Raw genomic sequence first — 25,508 nt, 5'->3', positions numbered from 1 at the left:
CTGACAGAAAGCAAAGGCCTGGATGCCCGTAGGGGCCTGACGTCCCGCTGTCTTGCCAGCCTCCCTTTTCAGGTCCCCGCTTTCTGGGCTGGCTTCCTGCACGATGACTTGTGCCAGCCTGGGGCAGTTTCAACACCGTAGGAAGTTCAGGTTCTCCGGAGCAGTCACTTTCGTTTCCTAAAACTGAAATTTCTGGAAATGTGAGGCAAGAGCGGAATTTTGGCGCAGTCACTCCCTGGATGGCCCGCGGCAGGACAGAGCTTCCTGGCTGAGCTGGGGCGGGCTCAGTTGCCCAACCTTCTGTGATTTCAGGCACAGTCGCTCTTCCTATGCGTCGCAATGCCAGGGGAAGTGTCCCTGGCAGAGCTGGGCACAGCCTTGAGAATGAGAGTCCCTCCCCTCCCAGAGCCCGGGACTTCTCTCCTCGGACAGGAACAAGAAGTTATTGTTGGGCCTGCGGGTTTGGCCTGGAGCCCTCCCTTGACAAAGACACACGCGCTTCCTCAAATGAGGTTTTCATGGCGTGGGTTCCCCCCCACACCTTTCTCGGCCCCTTCCCTTTTCCTGGACTCTGTTCTCTGCTGCTGCGGGGGTCCCCCTGCTCCCCAGCACTTGGCCTTCATCGTCCCCTCTGAGCTGCCTGAGGCCACACCCTCTGCTCACAAACTGCACCTCCACCGGTGTCCCCAACACCCTCATTTTCTGAGAGAAACTGAGCTCATGACATTGGTAAGAAGGAAACAGGATCCATCCATAATATCTTTATTCCTTAGTGCATTTACTTTCACCAAGGGCCTTATTCATCCAAGTGAATACTTTCTATGGCACCACTTTCATGGAGACTTTCTGCCCAGTTAGTCCTTCCCAGGTCCCTCAAAGAATAATTCATTCTCGATAACTTTCTGCCTTTCAGAGTGAAACAAGGGGAGGGTCAGTGATTTGGTATTTGGCCGACTGTGGATAAGGGTTTTCTTTGCCTATTGGGTCTTCTGCCCTCACTGGACCAGAAAGATAGGTTTGGGATCTGATTATTTGAGTGGCAGCTGTTATGTGGTTATTTTCCTGGCAATCAGCTTAAGAACAGAAACAGAGGCTTTTTTGGAAAGAGTGGGGGGAAAAATCTACCGACAGCCAATCTACCGACAGCCATTCACATCATCTGAATTTTTATTCTCTGCCAGCACAGCTTTGCACTCTGCGGTTTCATGTGTCTAACTAAGAGTTCTTTAGTCAATTGATCTCCAATCCAATTTCTCTTCTCTTTCACCCTATCATCGCATACTTTTGTAGCTATTATTATTATTCACATGCTGAATGTGTGTGTACATATACAGACAGGTAGCTTCATTTCTCCAGTTGATTTTCCACGAAATAAATACATTTATTCATTTGGCTTTACCGACAAACAGCTCATGGCACTCTCAAAGGTCAGGCACTGCTTGTGCTTTGCAGAAGGCCCTGTGCCTAATCTTCATAACAATCCTGTGAAGTTCCTTTTACAGAGACAACTGGTGAGGATCACACACCCTTTCTACTGCACTTTCACAGCAGACATACTTTTAAATCACTTTTGAATATTGTTTCTCATAACAAACAAGAGTCACGGCATCCTAACTTTCTAAAAGTCAATCTGGATTGTCCAACAGATACGCAGTTAAGGGAGGGCCAGACCCCACTGGACACAGAGCAGGTCCATGATTGGTGAGTGATGTTCCTGCTGGGAGTGCCCTGCTCTCCCAGATTCGGAGGTGGGGATTACAGGTAGTGGCCCCTCGAATCAGAAATAGGCGGCTGTGGGCAGAGCAAGTGACTATGTGAGATTCCTGTCCCCCAGGACAGATGTTCTCATTATTTATTTCCGGATCCATCAATAACTTGATTAGACTGACTGACCTACAGCAAACCAGAGCAGGAACGAAATCCCCACAGTTTAAATGCTGCTGGTGGTGATGGTTTAGTCTCGCAAGCCCATGGACTGTATCCCTCCAGGCTCCTCTGTTCATGGGATTTCCCAGGCAAGAATCCTGGAGCGCACTGACATTTCGTTCTTCAGGAGATCTTCTGGACCCAGAGATAAAATCTGGGTCTCCTACGCTGCAGGCAGACCACCAGTGGAGCCACAGGAAGCCCCCTCAATACTGGGGCCTTTGTTAAAAGCAGCAGCTAACACTGAGCGCTTACCAGGTTTGGGGCGTTGTAACAGACATAACAACTGAGTCTCGTGACCTTCTCAGTCGTAAAGCTAGCACGCGGAAGAGGCAAGGGTTGAGCCCGCGCCTCTCAGGCAAAGCTGTTGCCCTCCCAAGCCGTGCTGCACTGTCCCCGCGAGGCTGCAGAGGAGGCTTGTGACCGGTTGTGCTGAGTCCTGGAAACCAGTCCGTTCGGCTTTGGATCTGTGTTTGTGCTGTGTGTGGGTCATGGCTGATGTCCGCCCTAAGTCCGTCCAGAAGCTGACTTGTGGCAGTGATTCATGTAAGTGCTTTAGAGCCAGAATAACATCTTTTCATAAACCTGTATTTTAGTATGTCTGCGGAAAGTAAGTGAAACGCTGTTGTAAGCCAGGAATGAATATTGATTCATAAAAATCAGTTAACTTCCTTCTCGAAATAGTAAATGATATCATTTCAGGCACGGTTTGTTTTGCTTAAGAGCCTCATATGAGGCAGTCACACTTGAATTGTGCAGTTCGTATGGACAATATTTGTATGAAGAAATCCTGCAACAAAATAGGGGCGTTTACACACACACACACTATAAAAACTCTAGCCTTTTCTATGACTTGAGTGTTCATTCACCTTCTCATTGAATAATATTATTCTTACTAAGACAAGCAAGATTATGAAGCCTAGGAAGTTGTTTATTCAGATCTCGTGACAGGCGTGGCATAGGGACTTTGAAATCACGCAGACTGAGGCTCCAATCCTAACTGTGCCACTTGGCAAGTCCTGAACCCTTCTGAGCTGCTTTATATTTAAAGTGCAGGTCATGTTTGCCTCAGACTTGTTAAGGCATTAAACAAATACACATTAAACTGCAAGCAGAGACATTAACACAACATGAGGTCTCGACAGAAGGAACTACCTCCCCCTCCTCCATTTTTCGTTTGGAACCTACCTGCCAAATCTGATAGTGTTTCCTGACTTCTCCTCCGTTCTTCAGTTCCTCAAGCTTCTTTCTGAGCTCCATTTTGTAGCTTTATCTCCTGAGTATCTTGATTTATTCAAAAGTTTTGATTGAACACATACCATATACAAGTTACTGGGTAAGCATTAAGATTACAATAGTGAGCTAAACAATTCTTTTTATGGCTTCATGAGAGAGATGGGCATTAATCACACACGTGGGAGCATCTAGTTGCAATCTAAGCTAAATTCTATGAAGGAAGGGAACACATATCTAGGTCGAAGTGTAAGGGAAGTGAAGGTGAGCGGAGACCTGAAGGAGAAGTGAGAGTCTCTATGGCAGGTGGAGACGGTGCCGGGGACGCCGTGACGATGGAGATGGTGGCGACGGTGCCGGGGACGCCGTGACGATGGAGACGGTGGGGATGGTGCTGGCAGAGGTGGTGGTCACAGTGCTTCTAGCTGTTCGTATGGAAGGGCAGGGCAAATGTTAGTCACTCAGTTGTGTCCAACTCTTTGTGACCCCATGGACCGTAGACTGCCAGGCTCCTCTGTCCATGAGATTCTCCGGGCAAGAATACTGGAGTGGGGTGCCATTCTCTTCTCCAGGGGATCTTCCCGACCCAGGGATCGAACCTGGTGGTGGTGATGGTGCTTCCAATTGTTCATATGGAAGGACAGGGAAGATTCTGCAGATTCGGAGGAAGGAAAACCCTCCTCTTCAACCCTGTGTTTGGTGACACGATTGACAAAAGAGCCTGCCTGTGTGGGAGGTAAGTGTGACTCACAGATTCTGAAGTCAGAAAAGCTGCATCATCCCAACTTCCCCCAGGCTTCCTGCTGGCTACCCTGGTGCCCCTGTGCAGCGGGCATGCATATTCAGACCATCTGGAGGCCGCACTCAGGCTGCTATTTTCCCTTCAAAAAGGGGGAAGAACCTAGTGAACCAGAAATTTGGAGTCAAGTATGACTCTCCATAGAATGCTTAGAGAACAGGAACCCCAGGGTCTGCTAGCCCTTCCACTGTGAGTGAGCTCCAGCTTGTGCCAAGTGTGGGCCTGAATCTAAAGAAGGAAGAAAGAGAAGGGAAGAGATGACAAATGAGTTGGAGAAAGAGGCAGGACAAGTGGACCCTGAGAAAGATGCAGGAGGCCAAGTGAGTCTCATTTTGAACTTGGACAACTGTTGGTGATGTCCATGTTCAGGGAGTGAAGGAGGTGGTGCTGGAGAGGAGGTCTGGAGGAGCAGCTGGCATAGGAACTGAGAGGTGATGAGGAGGTCATCTCTATGACCAGTGAATCTGGGCTCCTGGTAGATCTTAAGAAGTCTAAGAGCAAGTGCCAAAGTCTTTGACAAGTGAACGGAAAGGAATAGGAGGTCTGCAGATGGTGAGACGGAAGAGGCCGTGAGGTCAAATGGTATTTGTGAGCCTGGAACTTCAGAGGAACTGGTTTTCTTACAAATAGTTGGGGAGATAAGAGTCAGTGGCTCTCACATCTCAGGAAGTGGAGTTCCTGGGTCTGATGATGCCTTTTAGGGGACCCTGCAGATTTAACCCTATAGATTTAATCCCATCGTATAAACCAAGATTTATCACAAATCATCTCTTAGTAATAATAAGAGGCCTGGCACTGTTAATAGTAGGCGGTAAATAATGGATACGCAGTTGAATCTGTCCCAGTGACTGACGGTTCGGGGAAGCCACAGCTGAGGGGCGCCTGGAAGGACACCGGCAGGACACACAGGAGCAGAGCAGAAGACGAGATCTGAGGCCAGAGGAGCTGACTCAGCTCAGAGGAAGCCTGGGGACAGGCAGCAGGAAAGGAAGGAAGATACGACAGACTTTAGTTAGTGACTCGAATTTAATTCTGTCAGCGTTGGCTTTTTAAAAAAATGTCTTCAGAATTTCTTTGTCTGCAGAAGCAAGAATTTGGAAATTTGCTTTGGCTGTGTGATTTAATACCTAAATGACTAACTTTGCCAAGTTAAAAACTTTGTCCTTCCTTAAGTGTTCAGGTTCCACTATTCATAAATCTACCAAATTTAAACATCACTTTAAAAGGGACTTTGGCTTTTGTTTGATCCTGTTTACAAATTTTGCTAATTAAGCCTAAATGATTTTAGCAGCATTTATAAGTGTAATGTATTTGATATTCTCTTTAAGTGTATTAGTTTGACTTAGAAAAACTTTCCTGAGTTCTTAAACAATGCTTATATAACTAATACCCTTATAAGAGTGATAAACTGTAAATTCTGTTAAATGTTTCAATGTATGACAAGTACTTCAATACATGATTATACAAACAATGAAAAATTTCAGCTTAAAATAACAATAAATGAAGTAAACATTTTAAGTTGGAATTACAAGCCTGACCTTGACTCTAATAGGCCAAATTTAAAAAAAAAGTGACAAATCTTTAAAAAACAAATGCTCACAGATTCCTTAACACAAAATATTAATGTAAATACTAATTAAAGTCTTCCAGAGTTTGCATCCAGAAACTTTCTGGGTCAAGCGTGACTGTCCATACAGTGTCCAAGAAGACAGCAACCTCCAGGCTTTGAAAGATACACATATAAGAAATCATTACATCATCATACATAATTTGTGAATTGCTTCATAGAGAGGTGGCCAAAGATATGGACTATGAAGCTGGCGATATTCTTGTCTGTGGCCATGGTTGGTACACACTGAGCCCTGTTTGTCCTTTGTAATAGGACTGAAGCTAGAGAAGGCAGTGGTCACACAGCAATGTCCCTGGGTTTGAGTCATTATCATGAGCTCATTGTTTCCATGCACACGGAAGGCAGCGACTTCTACGCAGGTTGCCACATCACATGGTTGGGTTTAGCCGATATCTGATTCTTAAAATATTTCAACATATTTCCCCAGGCACTCCAAAGAACTGGGAAATTTATAAAAATTCTACCTTCTTTCCATATTCTTCCTGATGAATGAGGCCATGCAGAATTAAAATGATACCAGCTGCTCACTGGTGGTTCCGTCTGACTCTGTGGTTGGAAAGAATACACCAACATTTCTTCATTCTTGTTTTTAAACAAGGTCAGCTATCGTGTGGCAAGGATAGGAAGTTGGGGCAAGAAGCCAGGTCACACCTCTGTCCCTTGCAGTCTCACTGTGTCTGTAATGTCCACACGCCATTCCTCCAGCCCAACTAACGCTCCGAAAAGGCTCATCAACCCATTACTCAACAAGTAATAGTTGATTAGTGCCCCTGCATTCTCAGGGCTGGTGAGGCGTCGCTGTAAAGAGGAGCACAAAGGCCATGCCCTCATGAAATATACATCTAGCCACAACCAGCTGCTGTATGTGAGTTTGAAATCTCCTTGTCTAAAGTCTAGTACATCCCTTGCAACAGGTGAAGTTATTGCCTTGTCTGGATTCTTGTATATTTGAATCTAACTCATAACAACTGACCTCATATGTCATCTTCGTGGTTTGGCCCTTTGCATCTGGGATAGTGCATCAAAGAACTTGGAGAAAAGTCTCTTTCCCTCTTTTTTCATCTTTCCAAGTTGTAGATTCCTGAAATACTTACAAATTCTTTAAACTAAAAAAGAAACAAACTTTTATGGGCTTTATGTTCTGAATTAACTTAAGACTGATGCTTCTGATCCTTAGAAATATGTACCAACAAGTGTGAAATCAGTGTAGGCCAGTCTCTTGGACTAACAGATGAAATAGTCAGTTTTACTCTGAGAACTTTTGTCTTTTTCTTTCTTCCCTCCTTTATTTTTTTTCAAAGAATGAACATTCAGGCCATCAGGAATGGTCTAGGAATCTATTAATTTCTGGAATCATTGTAGCCCAATGAGTCTAGTCCTGGAATGGATTTTGTAAAATTTGGGTGATGAATTGCTCTGACTATGCATGGAGTAGTATTGGCAAGACAGAAAGCTGAAAATGAGCATTCCAAAAGGGATAAAGCCATCTGAATATGATATTAGAAGATTTTATGATTTATACTTCTATGTAGTTTAGACTTCCTGAGCTACTTAAGAAATAATTTTCTTTCCATCAAGAAATACCTTAGTCAGATCTCTTGCAAGTGAGAAATTAATGTCAACTTATTAAGGTAAAAGTAGATGTTTTATAAGCAAGGCAGAATGACCTGTTGGAGAAATTAGGTGTTTTCTCCTTCCTTCTATAAAAAGCAGACAAATGGTCCTCTATTTTGGAGGCCTGATATACCCATTCTTTGCTCTTGGAGAGAAGAGGATTATTTAAACTCAGTTTTATTGAGATAATTTATATCGAATAAAATTTATCAATCTAAAAAGTACAGTTTGATGAGCTTGACCAAGACATACAGTCATGTAACCACTGTCACAATCATGATACAGAACATTTCCATTATGTCCCAAAGTCCCTTTGTGACCCCTATAGTCAGCCCTCTTCCCCATCTGGTTTCCTGATATCTCTGCTCTCTGTCATGATTTTGCTTTGTCTAGAATTTCATATAAATGGATTCTATACTATGTATTTGCCCGTGTCTGATTTCTTTCACTTAGTATCATTCTTTCAGATCAACCAGTTCTTATATATTTCAGTAGCTCTGTCTTTTTATTGTTGAGTGCTGCTGCTGCTGCTAAGTCGCGTCAGTCATGTCTGACTCTGTGCAGCCCCATAGACGGCAGCCCAGCAGGCTCCTCTGTCCCTGGGATTCTCCAGGCAAGAACACTGGAGTGGGTTGCCATTTCCTTCTCCAATGCATGAAAGTGAAAAGTCAAATTGAAGTCGCTCAGTCGTGTCCAACTCTTAGCGACCCCATGGATTGTAGCCTACCAGGCTCCTCCGTCCATGGGGTTCTCCAGGCAAGAGTACTGGAGTGGGGTGCCATTGCCTTCTCCGTTATTGTTGAGTAGTAGAAGGCAATGGCACCCCACTCCAGTACTCTTGCCTGGAAAATCCCATGGATGGAGGAGCCTGGTAGGCTGCAGTCCATGGGGTTGCTAAGAGTCAGACACGACTGAGTGACTTCACTTTCACTTTTCACTTCCATGCATTGGAGAAGGAAATGGCAACCCACTCCAGTGTTCTTGCCTGGGGAATCCCAGGGACGGAGGAGCCTGGTGGGCTGCCATCTATGGGGTCGCACAGAGTCGGACACGACTGAAGCGACTTAGCAGCAGCAGCAGCAGTGGTCTATGGTATAGATATATAACAATTTATCTATTCACGAGTTGATAGATACTTGGGTTGTTTCTAGCTCTGAATAAAGTACATGCTTTTTTGTGGACTTATTTTTCATTTCTGGTGGGTAAATACCCAGGATTGAGATTACTGAATCATTGATAAGGTGTTAATATAATTTTACAAGAAACTGTCAGACTTTCTTGGAGTATCATTTTGCACTGCCAGCAGCAATGTATGAACATGTTCGTTCTGTATCCTAACCAACACTTGGTATTGTCAGTATTTATTTTTTTTAGCTATTCTAGTGAGCACGTGGCTTTCCCTTGTGGCTCAGTGGTAAAGAATCTGCCTGTCAATGCAGGAGATGCAGGTTTGATATCTGGGTCTGGAAGATCTCTTGGAGAAGGAGATGGCAACCCTCTCCAGTATTCTTGCCTGGAGAATCCCATGGACAGAGGAGCCTGGGGGCTACAGTCCATAGGGTCGCAAAGTGTCGGGCACGACCGACAACAGCGCAATGAGCAAATAGTAGCATCTCGATGTGTCCCACCTCCCGGTTTTATTGAGATATGATTGACACGTAACATTGTATTAGTTTAATACAACAACAACAACAATAATTTTGATATTATTATTAATTTGATATATGCATGTATTGTGAAGTAATTATTACAATCTTTTTACATAATATCAGGCATGTTAATAACATCCATCACTTCAGTTACCATTTTTTCTTGTTAAGAACTTTTAAGACTTATTCTCTCAGCAACTTTCAAAGTTATAATAACAGTATTATTAATTATAGACCCCTTGCTGAACATTACATTCCCAGAATTTATGTATCTGATAACTGAGAATTTGTACCTTTTGACCACATATGAACAGGTCAGTTTTATTCTGAAGGTTTTGGTAAATCTTCCAAGTTTCTAAAATGTTTAAAAGTGAAAAATATTGCTCTTCGTATGAGATCATAGGCAACAGAAGAGAATCTCACATTCAGGCTCATGAAAAAACTAATAGTCAAAGAAGTTGTAGTCATTAAACAAGATGATTTGAAAGTCTGTTTAGAGGATGTAGGACTGGAAGACTGTACTTCAGGAAAATGGAAAATGGATAATCAGATATCTGAAATTCCATGATCAGACCAGGCTGAATAGAAACTGTAATAACGAGAGCTTAGCCATGAGAATTTTCCACCACGACAGAACTTTAAAGACATGCTTTTTTATACTAACTAAAGATATTCATGGTTGAAAGTGCCAAAGTCTGCTCAATGTTATATCTTCCTTCACAATATTTAAAGTCCACAGGATATTTGGATCGCAGTGAAAATCTGATGATTGGAGAATAACTGAAACAGTTCAAAGGATGCCTTGTGCTACTTACATACTTTGCATTTAAAACAAAATAATATATAAACTTTAGAGAATGTTACTTTCTTTAGAAAAACCTAACATTGAATTTGGTCAGGGTCCACTTGGTTCTTCACTTAAATCTTATCAGTGGCCAGAAAATTTATCCAATGCGAATATTAAGTAGCATCTAACGCCCAGTGTTTCCCAGACACTAGGCATATTAGATGTTAGCAACGTTGTTGTTTTTCAGTCACCAAGTTATGTCCGACTCTTTGCGACCCCATGGACTGCAGCACGTCAGGCCTCCCTATCTCATCATGTCCTGGAGTTTACCCAAGTTCATGTCCATTGAATCAGTGACGTCATCCAACCATATATCCTCTGCTGCCCTCCTCTCCGTTTGCCTTCAATCTTTCCCAGCTTCAGGATCTTTTCCAATGAGTTTGCTCTTCATATTAGGTGGCCAAAGTATTGAAGCTTCCACTTCAGCATCGGTCCTTCCAATGAGTATTCAAATTTGATTTCCTTTAGAATGGATTGGTTGGATCTCCTTGCAGTCCAAGGGACTCTCAAGAGTCTTCTCCAACACCACAGTTTGAAAGCATCAATTCTTCGGCGCTCTGCCTTCTTTATGGTCCAACTCTCATATCCATACATGACTACTAGGAAGACCATAGCTTTGACTATGACCTTTGTCAGCAAAGTGATGTCTTTGCTTTTTAATACACTGTCTAGGTTTGTCATAGCTTTCCTGCCAAGAAGCAATCATCTTCTGACTTCATGGCTGCACTCACCATCCGCAGTGATCTCAGAGCCCAAGAAGGGAAGTCTGTCACTGCTTCCACATTTTCCCCTCCTATTTGCCATGAAGTGATGGGACTGGATGCCAAGATCTTAGTTTTTTGAATGTCGAGTTTTAAGTCAGCTTTTTCACTCTCCTCTTTCACCTTCATCAAGAGGCTCTTTAGTTCCTCTTCGCTTTCTGCCATGAGGGTGGTGTCATCTGCATATCTGCGGTTATTGATATTTCTCCCAGGAATCATTCCAGCTTGTGCCTCATCCAGCCCAGAGTTCCACACGATGTACTCTGCATATAAGTTAAATAAGCAAGGTGACAATATACAGCCTTGATGTACTCCTTCCCCATTATGGAACCGGTCCGTTGTTCCACGTCTGGTTCTACCTGCTGCTTCTTGACCGGCATACAGGTTTCTCAAGAGGCAAGTGAGGTGGTCTGGTATTCCCATCTCTTTCAGAATTTCCACGGTTTGTTGTGATTCACACAGTCAAGACCTTAGTCAATGATGCAGTAGATGTTTTTTTTCTGGAATTCTCTTGCTTTTTCTATGATACAACGGATGTTGGCAATTGGATCACTGGTTCCTTTGCCTTTTCTAAATCTAGCCTGAACATATAGAAGTTCTTGGTTCATGTACTGTTGAAGCCTGGCATGGAGAATTTTGAGCATTACTTTGCTAGTGTGTGAAATGAGTGCAATTGTGCAGTAGTTTGAACTTCTTTGGCATTACCTTTCTTTGACCTTTTCCAGTCCTGTGGCCACTGCTGAGTCTTCCAAATTTGCTGGCATATTGAGTGTAGCACGATATGATATCATTACCTTTTAGGATTTGAAATAGCTCAACTGGAATTCCATCACCTCCTCTAGCTTTGTTCATACTGATGCTTCCTAAGGCCCACTTGACTTCACATTCCAGGACATCTGGCTCTAGGTGAGTGATCACACCACATGGTTATCTGGGTCATTAATATCTTTTTGTATAGATCTTTTGTGTATTCTTGCCACTTCTTCTTAATATCTTCTGCTTCTATTAGGTCCATACTGTTTCTGTCCTCTTTGTGCCTATCTTTGCATGAAATGTTCCCTTGGCACCTCTAATTTTCTTAAAGAGATCTCTAGTCTTTCTCATTCTATTGTTTTCCTCTATTTCTTTGCATTGTTCACTTAGGAAGGCTTTCTTATCTCTCCTTGCTACTCTGGAACTCTGCATTCAGTTGGGTATAACTTTCCTTTTTTCCCCTTGCCTTTCCCTTCTGTTCTTTTCTCAGCTATCTGTAAGGCCTCGTCAGAGAATCATTTTGCCTTTTTGCATTTCTTTTTCTTGGGGATGGTTTTAATCACTGCCTCCTGTACAGTGTCACGAACCTCAATCCATAGCTCTTCAGGCACTCTGTTTATTAGATCTAATCCCTTGAATCTATTTGTCACTTCCACTGTATACTCATAAGGGATTTTTAAGTCGTTCCCTGGTAGCTCAGTGGGTAAAGAAGCTGCCTGTAGTCAGGAGAACCAGGTTCGATCGCTGGGTCTGGAAGATCTCGTGGAGGAGGAATGGCTCCCCGCTCCAGCATTCTTGCCTGGAGAATCCCATGGACAGAGGAGCCTGCAGGCCGCGGTCTGTTGGGTTGCACTAGGACACATACCCGAATCGCCTAGTGGTTTTCCCTGCCTTCTTCAATTTGAGTCTGAATCCACAGTCAGCTCCCGGTCTTGTTTTTGCTGACTGTATCGAGCTTCTCCATCTTTAGCTGCAAAGAATATAACCAATCTGAATAGATTCATTTTACATAGGGACTATTAAATTCTATTCTTCAAAATTTACAGATGTTATTGACATTGTTCAAAGTAGAAACATTTTGAAGAATGATTGTTTGTGTACAAAGATCTGTATATTAATTAGTGCAAGGATTACAGCAGATTTTCATTAAGCAATTTTTGATGGATGTTATTTTTTATTATTTTCTTTAACTAGTACAAAATAGTTTATGTGAATAAGACACAGACTGTGTTTTTTGATAACTTCGTTTTAGAATTTCAGTCAGATTCTCAAAAAATATGGATACCATTAAAGTTATATTTAAGTGAATACATTTTCATATTGTGTTCATTTTCTTTTTTAAAAAAATAAGTTTTGTGGTTAAATAAGTTTTGAGTTAGAGAAGGTCTGATATCCTACCAAAAAGAAGCTAAGGTATTTTGGACTCTAACCTGGGTTTTGCCACTTGGCTGTGAGCCATATGACTTGAGTCAAATTCTTTAATCACTTGAACTGCAAAGTATTATAATATCAAAACTATTTATTTCACCTGCTATTGGGAGACTCAAGTGAAAAGATTCATATGAAAATGCTTTGAAAACGTGAAGAGCTGAACACGTATAAAGGTGTGCCAGGGTAGAAGGTGCGGAGTTTTGAGGAGAGTGTAGGAGAAATCTTCATTGCAAGGAGATGACACCGATAATACGTTGTGGGTAAATACATGATTTTAACCTAATTCTGTCAGAATATTCTAATCAACTTTGGGATTACAAAGCAATAACATTAGTCAGTCTAGGCAGCTCTACTAGAAAAGATTCACAGAGAAAGAACAGAGGTTTAATTTCAGGGCAAAAAAATCGGAAAGAAGTTTTCCCAAGGATCCACTTGAGAAATCATGAGGAAGGGGAGGTGGCCAGGGGTGCGGTGATTTTGAAGTAATAAGAAGGAAGCCTTTCCAACAACTGGAGAGCCAGGATGGTCAGGAATGCAGAGAAAAGTCCACAGGCAATCAGTAAACTGTACAGAAAACCAGATTCCACCCTCTCATGTTTACGTCCCTGCCTGTAGATTAAGTTAGCCTGAGATTGGAGCCTTAAAGGAGGATGAGGCATATAGAATAGGGTAACAGAAAGAAACCTTGGTTTCGGGTAAAATTCTGGTTTCAAATCTCATTTCTGCCCCTTAGAATTTGCATGGCATTTCCTCCTGTGTCAAAGAGGAACAAGAATGCTTCTTCAGCCTCTGCTCTCAATTTAGGAAGGGCAAATGTAATTATGAAAATAAAATGTAGTTTATGACTATTAAGGTAGTTCGTTTCCCTTATAGACACGCTTCACTAGTTTCTGTGGCAAAGAAGAAAGCCAAACTAGGCCGTTTGTTTTGGGAATTACCCACTTTGAGAAACAAGGATGGAAATGCTTAGGTTCAAAATCGCAAACGCAAGTGGGAGTCCACATCTTTTCACCATAAGAGCAGGGGTGGCATGTGGCAGGCAGCTGCGGACGGACAGTCAGCGCACCACAAAGGGGCCACCGCAGGATGGAAACGTTTAAACCCCGTGTCGTCCTTATCTGCTCTTCAGGCAACATCTTGTTGCGTTGGTTTGGATAGTGATTGATGAGTTATTCTACTGCAGGAGAGCGTAAACTTGCGAGTGGAGATGTAGACATGCTGACGGGGAAATAGTGTTGAAAAGGGCCTGGGGGCAGGGGTGAGCCTGAATTTGGGCATCCAAGGGTGCAGAGGAATGGAGAGGTCGAGCTTAAAGACCGAGTGTTTCAGGGTAAGAGGAGGCTTTGAGTGCTCGAGGCTTCAGGAAAATACTGGTTGGGTAATAAGCCTTCTCGTTGGTTTCGAAATCTAAGTGTGTGGTGGAAATCCCACACGGGGGCTTGAAGCATCTCCCCGCAACCCGGGCCCCAGCGCCCTCCTCCGACCCGGGCAGCACCCGGCAGCTGTGCGGGCAGCACCTGGGTCACGGTCCCCGCCCGAGCCCGCGGGGAAGCGCGGCGGCGCGCTGGGCCGCAGGGGTCCCGCACCGGCGAGGAGGGGGCGCCGGCGGCGCGCCCCGCCCCGCGCGCTCTTCCCGGGCCGCCCCCGGCGGGAGGCTGTGGAAGGCGCTGCAAGGCCGCGCAAGTCCCAGGTACGTCGGGCGGGAATTAGGATCCGCGGGCATCTCCGCCCCGCAGCCGTCTCCGGACCGGGCGGGTGGCCAGGCAGGCAGGGCCCCAGGGTGGCCGAGCGCGGACGCGGGCGCTGGGCATCCCCGCTTCCCGGCCGGCGGCACCCGGGACCCCCGTCGGGCCGCGCGGGTCCGGGGGAGAGTGGGGCACTGGGCGCGGGGGTCCGGGGGAGAGTGGGGCACTGGGCCGCGCGGGTCCCGGGGAGAGTGGGGCACTGGGCCGCGCGGGTCCCGGGGAGAGTGGGGCACTGGGCGCGGGGGTCCCGGGGAGAGTGGGGCACTGGGCGCGCGGGGGTCCGGGGAGAGTGGGGCACTGGGCGCGCGGGGGTCCGGGGAGAGTGGGGCACTGGGCGCGCGGGTCCCGGGGAGAGTGGGGCACTGGGCGCGCGGGTCCCGGGGAGAGTGGGGCACTGGGCGCGGGGGTCCCGGGGAGAGTGGGGCACTGGGCGCGCGGGGGTCCGGGGAGAGTGGGGCACTGGGCGCGCGGGTCCCGGGGAGAGTGGGGCACTGGGCGCGCGGGGGTCCGGGGAGAGTGGGGCACTGGGCGCGCGGGGGTCCGGGGAGAGTGGGGCACTGGGCGCGCGGGGGTCCGGGGAGAGTGGGGCACTGGGCGCGCGGGTCCCGGGGAGAGTGGGGCACTGGGCGCGCGGGTCCCGGGGAGAGTGGGGCACTGGGCGCGCGGGTCCCGGGGAGAGTGGGGCACTGGGCGCGCGGGTCCCGGGGAGAGTGGGGCACTGGGCGCGCGGGTCCCGGGGAGAGTGGGGCACTGGGCCCCGAGGCCGCCACCCTCCCGCCACCCCGCCCGCGCAGTCCCGGGGAGGAGCGGGGGCCGCCCGGAAGGGGACGGGGGCGCGGCCGGGGTTCTCCCAGCCCTCGGCGTCCGGGTGTCCGCGGGCCGCGGCGGAGCGCAGCGCCCTCCAGCCGCCTAGCGGGGCTCCGCGCAGCGGGCGGCCGCGTTCCCGGAGGCGAGGGGCGGGTGGCTAAGGTCCCCCGCAGGGCCGCCCTCTCGCCGGGCGCTGTGCCTGCCCCGGCCGCTCCCGCCTCCTTCACTCGGAGCGGCTGTGACGGGGCTCGGGTGGAAGCTTTCCAGGGTGCACAGGTACGTCTGCGCTCACGGCTTACCGCAGGGACCCAGCTTCCAGGGCTGGCATTTCCCACCAGGGCTCAGAAGTGGGACAGGGTCAGGACTTGGATCTGCCCAGGACTCTCGCTCCCCGCACCCCGAGCCTGGCCTCTGTCCCCGGGGCGGGCTTCACGCCCTTTCAGCTTCTGTAAATGAGAACTTGTGTTTAGAACTTCGATGCCAGGCAGGAAAATATTTTTCCTGTTTTGGGGGAGGGGGGGCGGAAATCTGGGAGAAGAGAGAGAAATTGTTCCGGGTGTGAGCAGTTCAGGTGGGTGAGATGCGTGTAGTCTTGTAGAAGGTCTCGTCTGCACTGCCTGCAATGTTGCTAACTCAGATCTTTGGCAAAAAGCGAGTAGGATGACTTGACTTGAAAGTACACACCAAAAAAAAAAAAAAAAAAAAAGGCAAATTTCCTTATTCACCAGTATTTTGTTTCTTCCTGTTCTGAGCAGAAAACATTTGTATCTTTAAACTTTTTTGTAGTGCACACATTTTACAAACATTGCCTAAAGTTGACAACTTGTTTTGGAAGTTTGTAAGCCGTCAGTTAATTTTTTTTTCATTGTGTTACTTAAGAATTTGACTTGATTGGTTAAATATCTTGTTTTGATTTTGGTGATTGAGCATAATTAATTATATGTGGCATCTTGGTGTAACCTCTTCATAAATATCTTTAAGTAAATTGCTTGTCACAAAAATTTTTTTATCGCCACAATATCATTTAAAATTTACATCACTGTGTCCTCATACAGCAGAGACATGTCTGAGTTTCTGAGTGCCGTCTTCTTCCTTATCTATCGTTATGTTAAAAAAAATCCAGTTGTTGCTTCTTGTTGCCTATTACCAGGTTTATTTTCCATGTTGCTAAAGAACATATGTATTTGGGTACTTCTTTCAACAACGGTCTATGCATAAAATTCTCTTTTAGGTCTTTAATGTCTGGAAATGTCTTAGTTTTACTCGGATGATTATTTAAATGGATAAAAATGTCTAGACTAACACGTATGTTTTCTCACCCCTTTGGGGCTATTATTCCATTGTTTTGAGGTTAGATGAGAAATTTCTATTCTTTTTTTTGCTTGGGATTTAATATACATTTTTAATTTGTGAACTTACGTTTTTCTTTAGTTCTGAAAAATTCTTAGTTATTTGAAAAGACCCTGATGCTGGGAAAGATTGAAGGCAGGAGGATAAGGGGACGACAGAGGATGAGATAGTTGGATGTCATCACCAACGCAATGGACATAAGTTTGAGTAAACTCTGGGAGTTGGTGATGGACAGGGAGGCCTAGTGTGCTGCAGCCCATGGGGTCGCAAAGCGTCAGACACGACTGAGCGACTGAACTGAACTGATATCTTTTAATATTTGGATCCATACCAGCATTTGTGGCAGACCTTATGGGAGATTTCTAGGAGGCTAGCTTCTAGCCAGGTGGAGACCAAGGGTCAGAGGGCAGAGGTTTGTGAGGGCCCTGTTCACAGAAGGTGTAGCCTCTTCTCTGCGCCTGGCTTTATGGAGAGCCCACTTGCACTTCTCTGGCCACGAGCCTATCCCTCTCCAGTTTGGCTTCACCTCGGCATCCCAGCCCTTGCCCTGGAGCAGAAGTCTGGTCCTGCTTTCACTCTGAGCCACAGGGCTTCAGCTTCCTCTCAGCTAGGTCGCCTCTAATGCCAGGCTTACTCCTCAGACTCCTATCCTACCCTAAGTCTGGGACCAGTGATTCCTCATCACTCCGGCAACTTTCTGAATTCTTTAAGCACATGATTTTATACTTTGTGCCGATCCACAGCCTTCATTAGATGTGACTCCACTCCATCTAACTTGAGCATCCCTTCCCTTTCCTGGTGTCTTACACTGAAGAGTTCTCTGCCCACTGCTATAATGTCCTAAGGAAATGTGAGGAGAGACAAGTAATTCTGACCTTAAGTATCGAGTTGTTAACCATAGTTTTAGCATCATCAATAATTATTATTTGTTGAAAACTGGTCATGCAATTACGAAATAGCCCAAGATCTCTACTCATATACATTTCACCTTTTAAAGAGAAAGAGCAGCTAGGAAAAATTTTTAAATGGGCGTATTTGACTTTAAATCTTAGTATAATAATAAAAAAAAATTGGTATAGATTCCTTAAGATTTGTGCACTGTCTTACAAAGCAGACAAAAATCAAGTAAATTTTGGTTGTTCAAATTATACCTAAAATTATACTAAGAGGATTTTTCTTCCAGCAGCTGATTAAGCAGGAAGACAATGGGATAGACATAGGCGCAAACAGTAATAGTCATCTCATCTTCACTCTGTTAGTTTTAGAGGTGGGGACGAGGCTGTGTCCGTGGCCTCTGTGGGTTCGTGTCTGTCGTCTGCTGTCTCTGCTCTTCTTGTGCTTATTACCTTGCTTCCGTTAGTGCCTGGTTGTTTTCTGTTTTATACTGGACATTGTATCTGAAAAATTGTTTCAGATTTTCAGAACGACATCTGAGGCCTAGGATGAAGCTGTCTTCTTCTGAAGCAAATTTTCCTTTGCTACCTAGTGCTAGGTACCCATGAGCACTAGCATTCCAGAAATGATCTTGGTCCTTATTCAGAGATTGAGGCTGCCTGAGCCATCCGGATGAATCAGAGCTGTGATGGAACCTCTGTGAGGACTTTCCTTGCTGTAATTTGGCCTTTCCTATCCAATCCATGACTGCCCCAGACCTTAACACTTAATTCTCTGTCTTCTAAGGCTGTCAAAAGTGCTCTGCAGCTTGTCAGACTGTGATACTGTGTTCAAAGTGATAAAAATCAAGGCTGAAAATTTTGGAAGAGAATTTTAAACTATGATAATGACATAGCAGATGTGAAAAGGAACTAAATAGAACTTATATAGCTTAAAACTGTAATAATAAAAAAAATTTGAAATCAGTGGAGGGATTTAACAGTAAATTAAACATAGTTGAAGAAAGAAAAAATAAACTAGAAAAGAGATCAGAAGAAAATGTTTAGACTGAAACTTGAAGAGACCAAAGTATGGAAAGAACAGAGTGGAGAGAGACATGGATGATACAGCTACACTAGTGCCCAGAGGAAAATCTATGACCTGAAGTGGGTATGTCAGCAGTGAAGAACGGCTGAAAATGAATGAGGAAACATCTGTCCAAGGAAACTCAAATGTGGACATTAAAATAAATCCAGAGAAAGCAGAAAGAGGAAATAGTAATATAAGAATAGAAATTAATGAAGTAGAAAATTGAGACTCTGTCAACTGAAAAGTTGGTTTTTGAAAATGCTAATAAAGATGATAAACCTCTGGCAAGACAATCGAGAGAGAAAGCAGGCATGAATAACTCATCTAAGGAATAGAATAGAGGTCCTGTAGACATTAAAATGGCGAAGGCAATGGCAACCCACTCCAGTACTCTTGCCTGGAAAATCCCATGGATGGAGGAGCCCGGTAGGCTGCGGTCCATGGGGTCACTGAGAGTTGGACACGACTGAGCGACTTCACTTTCTTTTTTCACTTTCATGCACTAGAGAAGGCAATGGCGACCCACTCCAGTACTCTTGCCTGGAGAATCCCAGGGACGGCAGAGCCTGGTGGGCTGCTGTCTATGAGTTCGCACAGAGTCAGACACGACTGAAGCGACTTAGCAGCAGTAGCAGCAGACGTTAAAATAATAAGACGATGTAAGTAACTATGTCAGTAAGCTTGACAAATTAGGAGAAAATTTGATAAATTCCTTGAAAAACATAACTGACAAAAGAATAAAAAGAAAATCTGAATCATTTTGTAACTGTTAAATTAATGTATTTAATGTATTTAACAACACCAACAGCATTAGGAGGAAGGAAATTTAAAGGGCAATTTTATTTCTGAGTATAGATTCAGAAATTCTAAACAAGATATTATAAACAAAATCCAGCAATATATAAAAAGGATAATCAGTTCAGTTCAGTTGCTCAGTCGTGTCCGACTCTGTGACCCCATGAGCTGCAGCACGCCAGGCCTCCCTGTCCATCACCAACTCCCGGAGTTCACTCAGACTCACATCCATCGAGTCGGTGATGCCATCCAGCCATCTCATCCTCTGTCGTCCCCTTTTCCTCCTGCCCCCAGTCCCTCCCAGCATCAGAGTCTTTTCCAATGAGTCAACTCTGCGTGAGGTGGCCAAAGTACTGGAGTTTCAGCTTTAGCTTCATTCCTTTCAAAGAACACCCAGGACTGATCTCCTTTGGAATGGACTGGTGGATCTCCTTGTAGTCCAAGGGACTCTCAAGAGTCTTCTCCAACACCACAGTTCAAAAGCATCAATTCTTCGGTGCTCAGCTTTCTTCACAGTCCAACTCTCACATCCATACATGACTACTGGAAAAACCATAGCCTGGACTAGATGGACCTTAGTCGGCAGAGCAATGTCTCTGCTTTTGAATATGCTATCTAGGTTGGGCATAACTTTCCTTCCAAGGAGTAAGCGTCTTTTAATTTCATGGCTGCAATCACCATCTGCAGTGATTTTGGAGCCCCCAAAATAAAGTCTGACACTGTTTCCACTGTTTCCCCATCTCTTTCCCATGAAGTGATGGGACTAGATGCCATGATCTTCGTTTTCTGAATGTTGAGCTTTAAGCCAACTTTTTCACTCTCCTCTTTCACTTTCATCAAGAGGCTTTTTAGTTTCTCTTCACTTTCTGCCATAAGAGTGGTGTCATCTGCATATCTGAGGTTATTGATATTTCTCCCAGCAATCTTGATTCCAGCTTGTGCTTCTTCCAGCCCAGCGTTTCTCATGATATACTCTGCATATAAGTTAAATAAGCAGGGTGACAATATACAGCCTTGACATACTCCTTTTCCTATTTGGAACCAGTCTGTTGTTCCATGTCCAGTTCTAACTGTTGCTTCCTGACCTGCATACAGATTTCTCAAGAGGCAGATCAGGTGGTCTGATATTCCCATCTCTTTCAGAATTTTCCAGAGTTTATTGTGATCCACACAAAGGCTTTGGCATAGTCAGTAAAGCAGAAATAGATGTTTTTCTGGAACTCTCTTGCTTTTTCGATGATCCAGCGGATGTTGGCAATTTGATCTCTGGTTCCTCTGTCTTTTCTAAAATTAGCTTGAACATCTGGAAGTTCACGGTTCACGTTCTGCTGAAGCCTGGCTTGGAGAATTTTGAGCATTTCTTTACTAGTGTGTGAAATGAGTGCAATTGTGCGGTAGTTTGAGCATTCTTAAGGATAATACATCCATAGAAATGTGGGTTTATTTAAAAAATGCGAGGTTGCCTTACCACTGAAGTTTATCCATGTAGTCACCAATATTTATTAACAAAGTAAAGAAGGAAATGTTCTTGTCTCAATGGTTATAGGAAGAAAAAAAGAATTTGATAAAATTCAGCATTTACTAATAAACAGAATAAAGTATAAGGATTGAAAAAAGGAAATCAAATGATCATTATACCTGGATGATATGACTGTGTATGTAGCAAATAAACAGGAATTTATAAACTGTGAAGATTGCTGAATTAGTTTTGCAAGGTTGCTCAATGCATGGTAAATATGTAAAATTTAACTGAATTTCTCTCTATATATCTATAGGCATATGCCACATATAAGTAACACTATTTTCAAAACTTCAAAAGTATCAAATGCCTAGGAATGAATATCACAAAAATATGCTCACGACCTCCGTATGGAAAATCATAAGGTATTATTGCGATTAAGAAGACCAAAATAAATAGAAATATATCATGCTCATGAACTGAGAACTTCAATATTGTAACGATGTCAATAATTCCCAAATTATCTATAGATTCATGGCATTGCCAATTAAAAATCAATGGATTTTGTTTTTGAAACTGCTAAGCTAATTCTGTAGTTTATAAGAATATACAGAGGGCCAAGACTAAGCAAGGCTCACTTACAGAAGAACAAGGAGGAAGGCCTTGCTCTTCTGGATGTGAAGATGTATCATATATTTAATGTTACCAGAACAAAGACAGATGCGTAGACATCGGATCCGAAGAGAGAGCCCTGAGGAGGCACACTCACCCTTAGATGGACGTGTGAGTATTGGCAATGGTAGTATTGTTGTTTCCCCAGAATGATGTTTTTAAAAAGGTACTGAGTCAAACAGCTTCCTCAGTGATTCAGCAGGTAAAGAATCCTCCCGCAGTGCAGGAGACATAGGAGACATGCGTTTGATCCCTGGGTCAGAAAGATCCCCTGGAGGAGGAAATGCCAACTCACTCCAGTATTCTTGCCTGGAGAATTTCATGGACAGAGGAGCCTGGTGAACTGCAGTCCATGGAGTTGCAAAGAGTCAGACATGACTGAACCACTGAGCGTGCGCATGCACACACACACACACACACACACACGTGCAAAACAGGTTGACAAGCATGGAACCTTTTTCTTTTGGTTAAAGAGCACACTCTTCCTGGAGCTGCTTCTAGTGAAAGGTGGTCAGAGAGAGCTGTGGTTTGGCTTTGTGAGACCTCTAACTCTTGGGGGCATCAGGTCAGACAAGAGGTGTGTTCTAGTGGAAGATCTGAAGAGTACAAATAGGAGGTTGTAAATCCACTTGGTTAAGCCTAGCCCTTTTCTTAAACTGATTGCTTTTTCATCCTCTGTAATTCATTTACTCATTTTTCAATTCATGATTGGTCTTGCTCCATATTCCCAGGTGGTACTGTGCTTTTTATGTCATTGTTCATTGGTGGTCTATCTGTGTTAGTGTAGTTGGAGGTGTTAGGAAGTTCATTTTTTATCCTATTCATACATTCCATTTCCCTCTTGGTTATTTGTTGGTATATGTGTGTGTGTGTGAAAAATTGATGCTTTTGAACTGTGGTGTTGGAGAAGATTCTTGAAAGGCCCTTGGACAGCAAGGAGATCCAACCAGTCCATCCTAAAGTAAATCAGTCCTGAATATTCCTTGGAGGACTGATGCTGAAGCTGAAACTCCAATACTTTGGCCACCTGATGCGAAGAACTGACTCGCTTGAAAAGACCCTGGTGCTGGGAAAGACTGATGGCAGGAGGAGAAGGGGACGACAGAGGATGAGATGGTTGGAATGCATCACTGACTCAGTGGACATGAGTTTGAGTAAACTCTGGGAGTTGGTGATGGACAGGGAGGCCTGGCGTGTTCCAGTCCATGGGGTCACAAAGAGTCGGACACGACTGAGCGACTGAACTGAGCTGATGTGTGTGCTAGGTCGCATTCATTTTCGGCTGGCTCGGTTTTTGTTGCTGCGTGCGGGCTTCTCATTGAGGTGGCTTCTCTTGTTGTGGAGCAAGATTCTAGGTACATGGGCTTCAGTACTTGCAGCCCACGGGCTCAGTAGCTGTGCTGCAGCTGAGTCCCCTGCATTGGCAGGTGGCTTCTTAACCACTGGACCTCAGGGAAGTCCCATGTTTTATATCTTACAGAACGTTTCTCAAGAACTGGAATTAAGCCATGATGTCAAACACAGTCATTCATTTGAACCTCTTTTCTTTGTAGGTCAAATCACTGGACAATGCCACGTGCTTTGTGGACAGCGTGGGTCTGGGCTGTAATCAGCGTGTCCACGGAAGGAGCCTCTGATCAGGCTTCTTCTCTGTCTTGTGACCCAACTGGTGTCTGCGATGGCCATTCCAGATCTTTAAACTCCATCCCCTCTGGTCTCACGGCAGGTGTGAAAAGCCTTGACCTGTCCAACAACGAGATCACCTATGTCGGCAACAGAGACCTGCAGAGGTGTGTGAACCTGAAGACTCTGAGGCTGGGGGCCAATGAAATTCACACGGTGGAGGAAGATTCTTTTTTTCACCTGAGGAATCTTGAATATTTGGACTTATCCTATAATCGCTTATCTAACTTATCATCTTCCTGGTTCAGGTCCCTTTATGTCCTGAAATTCTTAAACTTACTGGGAAATTTATACAAAACACTTGGGGAAACATCTCTTTTTTCTCATCTCCCAAATCTGCGGACCCTGAAAGTGGGAAATAGTAACAGCTTCACTCAGATTCATGAAAAGGATTTCACTGGACTGACTTTTCTTGAGGAGCTTGAGATCAGTGCTCAAAATCTGCAGTTGTATGTGCCAAAGAGTTTAAAGTCGATCCAGAACATTAGCCATCTGATTCTTCATCTGAAGCAGCCTGTTTTACTCCTGGACATTCTTATAGATATTGTAAGTTCCTTAGATTATTTAGAACTGAGAGATACTAATTTGCACACTTTCTATTTTTCAGAAGCGTCCATCAGTGAAATTAATACATCAGTTAAAAAGCTTATATTTAGAAATGTGCAATTCACTGATGACAGTTTTGTTGAAGTTGTCAAACTGTTTAACTATGTTTCTGGGATCTTAGAAGTAGAGTTTGATGACTGTACCCATGATGGAATTGGCGATTTTAGAGCACTGACTTTGAACAGAATTAGATACCTAGGTAACGTGGAGACGTTAACAATACGGAAGTTGCATATCCCACAGTTTTTCTTATTTTATGATCTGAGTAGTATATATCCACTCACAGGCAAAGTCAAAAGAGTCACAATAGAAAACAGTAAGGTTTTCCTGGTTCCTTGTTTACTTTCACAACATTTAAAATCTCTAGAATATTTGGATCTCAGTGAAAACTTAATGTCTGAAGAAACCTTGAAAAACTCAGCCTGTGAGCATGCCTGGCCCTTCCTTCAAACCCTGGTTTTAAGGCAGAATCGTTTGAAATCACTAGAAAAAACTGGAGAACTTTTGCTTACTCTGAAAAATCTGAATAACCTTGATATCAGTAAGAATAATTTTCTTTCAATGCCTGAAACTTGTCAGTGGCCAGGAAAAATGAAACAGTTGAACTTATCGAGCACGAGGATACACAGTTTAACCCAGTGCCTTCCCCAGACCCTGGAAATTTTAGATGTTAGCAATAACAATCTCGATTCATTTTCTTTGATTTTGCCGCAACTCAAAGAACTTTATATTTCCAGAAATAAGTTGAAGACTCTACCAGATGCCTCCTTCTTACCCGTGTTATCAGTTATGAGAATTAGCGGAAATATAATAAATACTTTCTCGAAGGAACAACTTGATTCTTTTCCACAACTGAGGGCTTTGGAGGGCGGTGGCAACAACTTCATTTGCTCCTGTGACTTCCTGTCCTTCACACAGGGACAGCAGGCACTGGCCCGCGTCCTGGTCGACTGGCCAGATGGCTACCGCTGTGACGCTCCCTCGCACGTGCGGGGCCAGCGGGTGCAGGACGCCCGGCTCTCCCTTTCTGAATGCCACCGGGCGGCCGTGGTGTCCGCCGTGTGCTGTGCCCTCTTCCTGTTGCTCCTGCTCACGGGGGCGCTGTGTCACCGTTTCCACGGGCTGTGGTACATGAAGATGATGTGGGCCTGGCTCCAGGCCAAGAGGAAGCCCAGGAAGGCTCCCCGCAGGGACCTCTGCTACGACGCCTTTGTGTCCTACAGTGAGCAGGATTCCTACTGGGTGGAGAACCTCATGGTCCAGGAGCTGGAGCACTTCAACGCTCCCTTTAAGCTGTGTCTTCATAAGCGAGACTTCGTCCCTGGCAAGTGGATTATTGACAACATCATTGACTCCATTGAAAAGAGCCACAAAACCATCTTTGTGCTTTCGGAGAACTTTGTGAGGAGCGAGTGGTGCAAGTATGAGCTGGACTTCTCCCATTTCCGTCTCTTTGATGAGAACAATGATGCTGCCATTCTGATTCTGCTGGAGCCCATTGACAAGAAGGCCGTTCCCCAGCGCTTCTGTAAGCTGCGGAAGATCATGAACACCAAGACCTACCTGGAGTGGCCCACGGATGAGACTCAGCAGGAAGCGTTCTGGTTAAATTTGAGAGCTGCAATAAGGTCCTAGGATCCTTCATTAAGGGTCAGTCTTGGTCTGGTGGTGGTCCTTCTAGCACTAGTTATAACTGAGTCCATTCTGACTCAGTTCCATCCAGTGAATATTCATTGGAAGAACTGATGCTGAAGCTGAAGCTCCAGTACTTTGGCCACCTGGTGTG

At 44.8% G+C, this 25,508-nt stretch overlaps 1 protein-coding gene across 1 annotated transcript; it reads left to right on the top strand.

The window, feature by feature from the left end:
* Window positions 1-4,222: 4,222 nt before the first annotated feature.
* Window positions 4,223-25,508, top strand: TLR2 (toll like receptor 2). Its single transcript, XM_052654880.1, has 2 exons — window positions 4,223-4,278; window positions 22,987-25,508. The coding sequence occupies exons 1-2, from the start codon at window positions 4,223-4,225 to the stop codon at window positions 25,355-25,357; spliced, it is 2,427 nt and encodes an 808-aa protein (XP_052510840.1). The 3' UTR covers window positions 25,358-25,508.

Source organism: Budorcas taxicolor, chromosome 17 (assembly GCF_023091745.1).
Source record: "Budorcas taxicolor isolate Tak-1 chromosome 17, Takin1.1, whole genome shotgun sequence".
Taxonomy (NCBI): Eukaryota; Metazoa; Chordata; class Mammalia; order Artiodactyla; family Bovidae; genus Budorcas; species Budorcas taxicolor.
This window is presented reverse-complemented; position numbering and strand designations above follow the sequence as displayed.

Coding starts and splice junctions, on each gene's coding strand:
- TLR2 (XM_052654880.1), top strand. CDS start 4,223: ATGAGTTGGAGAAAGAGGCAGGACAAGTGGACCCTGAGAAAGATGCAG. Junction 4,279..22,986: donor AGAAAGATGCAGGAGGCCAA/GTGAGTCTCATT, acceptor TTTTCTTTGTAG/GTCAAATCACTGGACAATGC.